The 6,918-nt window shown below is 43.7% G+C and overlaps 1 protein-coding gene across 1 annotated transcript; it reads left to right on the top strand.

The window, feature by feature from the left end:
* The first annotated feature begins 572 nt into the window (after positions 1 to 572).
* Positions 573 to 6,589, top strand: LOC125693155 (uncharacterized). The gene is made up of 6 exons (XM_048944704.1): positions 573 to 1,484; positions 1,788 to 1,867; positions 3,094 to 3,208; positions 3,803 to 3,909; positions 4,132 to 4,246; positions 5,056 to 6,589. The coding sequence occupies exons 1-6, from the start codon at positions 1,418 to 1,420 to the stop codon at positions 5,235 to 5,237; spliced, it is 666 nt and encodes a 221-aa protein (XP_048800661.1). The 5' UTR covers positions 573 to 1,417; the 3' UTR covers positions 5,238 to 6,589.
* Positions 6,590 to 6,918: the final 329 nt, after the last annotated feature.

The following is a 6,918-nucleotide window of genomic DNA, read 5'->3' as shown; positions in this document are numbered from 1 at the left end:
TGTTTTGTGGAAGTGGGTTGCAGTTACCTGCATCCCTTTATTGAGACCTCTCCAAGACAAGGACAAGGAAGCATATTTTGTCAGCACAGCAGAGGCCCTGCCATTGGCTTCACAGCTTCAGGATCTCATAATGGGTTATACTGAAACTAAGAGAAGCAAACAAGGAAGCAAAATAAATACAAAGACACCTGAAAGACTGCTGCATAAATAAATATGTTTTGCAACCTGGCATGAAAGCAGAACATCTATGTCTCAACCAAAACAAATATCTGCAGAAAAAAATTGAACTGTGCTACACAAACAGTAAAAGGAAGAACCATTAAGGAATTTGGTGGTGGTGATGTGTATGGAGGGGTTGTTATTTTCTTAAAATGCATGCACGTACCCTAGGATAGGTGATGTAAAGCACAAAATGTGAGCTGTAGGTTGGCTACATACTATCAGAGGCCAAAGAACAGACCTGATGTTTGAGGTGCTGGGATGTGCTGCTGGTGGGCCCCACGGGGTTGGCACAGGCCTGTGCATTCGGTAAGAGGCTGGGCACTGAGACCTGACCCCTGCAAATGGGGCAGTCAGCCAATCACTCCCAGCACGTCAGCAGTATCTGGATTACTGAAATACTCTGCTAGTAAAAGGTAGAAATGATTAAACTTGAGCAGTAATTTTGCTAATTAATTGGCATCTCCTGTGAATGGACGTAAGGGTGAATGAAATTCATGGACCTATTTAAAAAAATGCAAACTACATCTAGAAATACCATGCTACTGATATGGTATACTTGGAGAATAGGTTCATGTTCTCAGGATTTTGTGTTTTTTTTTTCTTCTGCCTGGGTCTCCACTTTGTTTAGTTTGTATTTAATAACCTGAAATGGAAACCATATGGAAACTGGAAGCCTTCCTTACTAAGTAGCTAAACTCTGGATGCTACCAGATAACATTGCACAGCTCCTCGATCCAAGTCTATTTAGCCATTATCTGCTGTCCTGAGCTTTCTCTTTCAGAGTGAGATACAAGGCTGAGGTCCTTCAGTACAATTATGTCTTCTAAATGAATGTGTACGTGAGACAGACAAACTAACTCAGGAGACAGATATAGCAATAGAGTTAGAGAGGAAGAGAGCAAGAGCAGGAAAGCATGTGCTAACCATGTTTACAATACAACAGTAATTAATCCAAAGCCAGCCCATCTCAGTGTGGTAACAAGACCCTCCCCTTATCCTCCTCAAAGCACTCTGCAAATTGCCTAGTGGCTTCCTGGCAAGTTGGGCAATACTGTATCCAAACCAGGTGCTGGTGATAGGCACAGTGCAAACAACCAGACACCTATTTACATGTAGCGGTCTGTCTGGTTCCAGCACTTAATCTTCCAGGCTCCACCAGCAGTAGGTAGCCAGCCCCTGATCTCCTGCAGCAAAAATGCCGTTTAGCTCCTGCCCATTCTGGAGAATGCTGTTTTTTGTAAGTTTAGCAGGGTTTCTTTCAGGTGAGGTAATATTGTTTTTTGATGTGAATAATAATTACTTAAAAACTGACTATCTTACAGCAAGGAAATATTCTACTTGGGAACACAGCCCTGAGTAGCCACCAATATGCAATTAGATTGCTGACTGTGCAGTTTAGTCCCACTTAATACCCAGTTGCCTCAGGTATACAAGGCAGCACTAAGACTGCAGCTCAGTGGCACGATTCTCATAAGCAAGTACTGTTATATGAAGTTTGGGGTTTATGTGGGTGCCATAAGGGTTCATTAACCAACTAACTATATACATCTCTGTATGTCTTTCAGATTTGTCTGAAACTGGAGCTTTTGCCAGTCAGAGTGACTGCGACAGTACAACCATAGATAATGTGACTCAAAGCCTTCAGGTAAGAGGACTAAACCAGGGCAGTTACACAGATCCCTTCTGCTGCTGGCTGGGGCAACAGGGCCCTGTGGGGCAGGCACATGAAGCAGGATGATCTTGTGGAAGAGCTCTGCTGTTGTCTCCTTCAGCTGCTCTGTGACAGGGGGGCTGGAGATTCATGATCCTTGAGGTTCCTTCCAACCTGAGCCATTCTGTGTTTCTGTGATTCTGTGCTCCTGTGCATGACAGCAGGGGAGGAGAAGAAGGAGCAGAGTATGAGTGCAGGCACTGACCTGCTGTGTCTTTGATCCTACTACTGCTAGTCAAAAAATAGCCTTATAGATGTGTTTTCCAGTTTTACTTTGCTCTGCATACACAAAGGAGCTTGCACATAAACAACCATCTCTTTTACCTCTTGTGCAATGTTTTCAACCCTTAAATAGTGTTAAATAGTTTAAATGCAAATAAAGCCACTGAAAGCCTCTGCTTTGTGACTTTGTGCCTTACCCTGTGTGGGACAAGTATGTCACAATGGAGTGACCAGCCAGTTAACCTTGGTAGAAATGGTAGAAAGAGTATTTCTTTAATGTATGACCTATGCCCATCACTTCCACTGATGTCTCTGAAAGCTCGGTTACCAGTTGTTGACAAGTGCTGAGGGCTGACACAGAGGGCTGAGCTGGACTTTTTCTTATGTCTAAGTACACACTAACCGGGGTCTGTTATAGAGATGGCAGTCACCTGAGGAGTTTCCCACAGTTTTTCTCTATCCACACATGCACATACATGTGGAGTGAAAGATACATTCATGCTTACATAGAACAACAGCTAGATAAAACTACAGATACTTCTTTGTTTACACTTTCACCCCGTCCCTGGAGGTGTTCAAGGCCAGGTTGGATGGGGGCCCTGGGCAGCCTGGTCTAGTGGGGAGGTTGGTGGCCTTGCCTGTGGTGGGGGGTTGGAGATTCATGATCCTTGAGGTCCCTTCCAACCCGGGCCATTCTGTGATTCTGTGATTGAGATTTCACAAATGCCTATGTTTACTTACACAAAGAGGAACTCTGTGAGACACTAGCATTCACAAACAGGAGTAACAAACCAATGTATTATGCAGAAAGGAGGTACATACAACTGTTTACAAAGATGTGTTTTCTCAGTCCCAGTATGAAGAACCCTATCTATTCTTAAATTTATTCCAAGGCTTTTCCTACTCAATGTATTGTTTTTTCCCTTCTAACTCCATAGAAATATTCAACATGCCTTCCTGAAATGGCCAAAAAAGATGGACGAGATTCACTCAATCGCTTTATCTGGATACTGAAAGACAGTCTTACTCTTCTGCAACCTTTGCAAGGCAAATGTGAGACCCCTACTGCAGCCACACTTCTCTTCTTTGGGTGTTGAATGAAGCAGCAGCAAAGATGCCACAGGATATATATATTTTTGAACTGCATTCAGCATGAGCTAAGTCCCTGCATTTTTTTAGGGAAAAAATTAAAAAGAAAAGGAATCACAGCAGGAATCTAGAGAGCAAGGATGCTTGCCACTGCATCTGGGAGGCAGGGAAGCCCTGCGGTGGTGCTGGACCTGGGAATGGGCACCTCAGTCTTGTTCTGGGACATGCTTGAGTAGTTCTAACTCCAACAGCGCTGAATGTTGATGCTGTGAATGCAAAGGCCTCTTTGACCCACTTCTAAAGCGTAACTTCTGCTGCCAGGCACTTTGTTCTCACAGCAACAAGTGATGGAAAAATTGGGCATTGCCAAAAAAAAAAAAAAAAGAATGCTTTTAAGCAAACAAAAAAGCCTGCTTTGCCCACGTCAGGTAATGGGGAAGTTATCACCTGCACCAGGTCAATGACTATGCATTTAGTTTGCTTGGGAAGAGACTGGTCTACCCATTTTCACTTCTTTTTTCTTTCTTTTTCTTTCCTTTTTTTAAACTCACGTGAAAGTTTGCAAGCATCTGCCTCAGTGCCCGCAGCCTATCGCCCCTAAGAATGGTGGGATAGTGTGCATCACTATTGGAAGCACTGAGTACTGCAAACCCATGTGCAACAAGGTAATAGTCACAGTTCACTGCTACTAGCTTGCTGGCTTTATTCATTAATTTACAGATGCTTATTGTGGTGTGGTGCATTATTTCCTCATTACACTTTTTTTTCCCCTTTATGATAGCGAGAAGTTGTAGTGTTTGTATTGAACTTTGCTGGCTGAATGTTTCTGCACTTATGGTTACTGTGATACAGGCTGAATTGTGTTTATCCCATCCCTCTTCCCCAAGGGTTACGATTTCTCATTCCTCAGAAGAAGCAGGCTGTATGAAAGCTGTGGTAGTAGCACTGGGTTCACCTGGACGACTCAGCTGACTGGAGGGCAGACACTGGCTGTCTGTGAATGTGAGTAGCCCTCAAACATCTTAGTATGGGTGTGGGGGACTCAGGGATGGAAAAAAAGGGTGAGAAAGAGGAAGAACCTCGCTGGCACTTGTGAGACTCTGAGAGCTGATGCTGGACTGGCCTCTAGTCTACAGGACCAGAAATCTTGCTTGTTTTAAAACCACCACAAAGGTCTGTGCTGGTGAGCGCTGCTATTTAAGCTTGGACTAGCAAAAAGCACTTGTACCCATTAAGTTTGTGGGATGGTGCATCTTGACACAAATGCTGTGAGGCGCAGTGATTGTGTGACCAGCTGGACTGGCAGCAGCAGCACAAAAGGGCAGTTTATCTTGCAACTGTACCCAAAGTGCCTCAGCAGAACTGGCCACCACCTGCACCACTCGCTGTGTGTACAAACCATAAAAGCCAGCAGCTGTTCCTAGCCAGCAGTATTATCTCATCATGTGGCAGCCCAAGGGTTCTAAGTACACTTCCACTGCATCCAGCAAGCAGTCTGTGACCCGAAACAGCTGTCTGAATCTGCTATTGCCATAATTTAAAAATAAATATTCATGCACACACATACAGCAAAAGACCAACCTTTCTCCTGTATGTTTAATTATAAGTACTTTACTGTGGACTGCTGTTGTTACTTGAACAGTTTATTTCCTAAGGCTTAAAAAAAAAACACAGTTCTGCAGTCACTTTTATTCCAAGTTGAAGCTTCTAGCCTGGAAAATGGGAATGCTGGTGACTATTTAAAATCAGGATAAACACACCTGGGTTTAGCTGCATAATTCAGCTGTTTTTTCTGGTTTTGATCTTTCCAGCCTCAGAGAAAGCAGTGAGTGGAGCTGAATCTGCCTATTTCCCCGACAATAGCAGCTGTCTGCACACATTAGCCTACAGTGAGCACGAGCAGCTGGACACCTTCCTCAAAGAGCTTGCTAAGCAAGGCATAGACACCTTCAACCACGACAAGGAGGCAGACTGTCTAATATGTGGTTATTAGCAGGAGGGACTAGCAGGCATGGCATGCTTGTACCACAGACCAAGTGGCTGGCTGTGGTTGGATGTGAGTATTTCAACAGGAAAAGCAGAGCAGTAAAATCCCTCCTAAGAGCTATGAACATACAGCTTGTATTTAGTTAAAAGATTTGAGATCACAGTCACCACTTGACCTCAGCTCTTGGGTACAGATGCATACACTAAATCTAGTTGCATAGCTCACAGCAGGGGCATTTCAAAGAATGCAGATTATATTTTTATGCCTTAAATTTGTCTTACCGTAATTATAAGGGAATTACAGCCTCTTAATTGATGCATTCATTAGTTAAGCGCAGTAATTGTTCTTAGAAATCATCTTCTGTAAAGATGGATCATTTTTATGGAGGAAGAGTTATGCTTCTAGTTGCTTTCACAGTTGTCAGTTTATCACTGTTGTTGCTTTGGTGACCATTAAAATTATGCAAGTCACAGCAGCTATGGCTATAGGAAACAACTCTGTTCACGTGCCTGTGTGTTCGGGGGTAAAATCAGACTGTGCATACAGGTGTTTAGGGAGCTGCAGCTCACATGAGCTAAGGATATGAAGCTCTGCAGTTTGCTGGGGGAACAGCTCAAATATCTTTCCCTTTGTATTTACAAGCCTGAGGATGTCCCACAGAAGTGTATACAATCAGGCACAGTTCAGAGCATTTATAGCACTCTAAAAGTGCCCTGTATTCTTGCTGTAGCTAGATAAAAGAGCAGGAAAATTGCAACATTTCAGCCTGGCACAAAATGTGAGAAATGGGATCACCCTAAATTATCAGAAATTTCCACCATGTCTTCTTAGGTAGAGGTTACTGCAAACTGTAATTGAACTTCAGAGGAGGAATACAAAAGCACCTGAGATCCAGAATCACAGAATGGCCTGCATTGGAAGGACCTTAAGGATCATGAATTTCCACCCCCCTGCCACATGCAGGGCCACCAACCTCCCCATTTAATACCAGATCAGGCTGCCCAGGGCCCCATCCAACCCGGCCTTGAACACCTCCAGGGATGGGGCATCCACAACCTCTCTGGGCAGCTGCATTAGAGTGGAGCTCTAGGGCTTTGGACTGAGCGCAGGGCAGACTGGCTAAGATGCTTTGGTGTCAGTACAACTGTGCTGGGGCATTTCCTGGGCCTAGACCAAGATATCTGCAGCTCCTGGCTAGTCATCCTCCCTGGTCTCCCTTCCATTACCATATTTCCAAACCCAGTCTACACTGAGGCAGATTTGGCTGTTACCACCACTACCAAAAATTTAGCTCATCATCCAAATATGTAGCAACTCAAATATGAACAAAGATACGATCAACTGATTTTTGTAATTTATTCTTATAATGAAATATAAAATTATTTGTTCCTGCTTCCTCTTCACTTCCTTCTGCAAGTGCTCCTTCTTTGACATGTCCTTACACATCAGTAATGCCCGTGGGTACACTGGAAACCCAAAGATACAAAGAACTAAGCATAAAGAGCAGAAAGCCCTGGTTTTTGGTCACCTGGCATTTAACATGGGTAAAGACCAGGGACAACATAGCACTGGAAATGCAGTTTATTTGTGGAGCTGTTGCTACAGAGCAGATGTGTATGTGAATTCTGATGAAAGCTAAACAGAAAGCTTAGTTATTGCTTGCTTGGTTTTTTCAGTGGAATCTGAG

Source organism: Lagopus muta, chromosome 5, assembly GCF_023343835.1.
Source record: "Lagopus muta isolate bLagMut1 chromosome 5, bLagMut1 primary, whole genome shotgun sequence".
Classification (NCBI taxonomy): domain Eukaryota; kingdom Metazoa; phylum Chordata; class Aves; order Galliformes; family Phasianidae; genus Lagopus; species Lagopus muta.
This window is presented reverse-complemented; position numbering and strand designations above follow the sequence as displayed.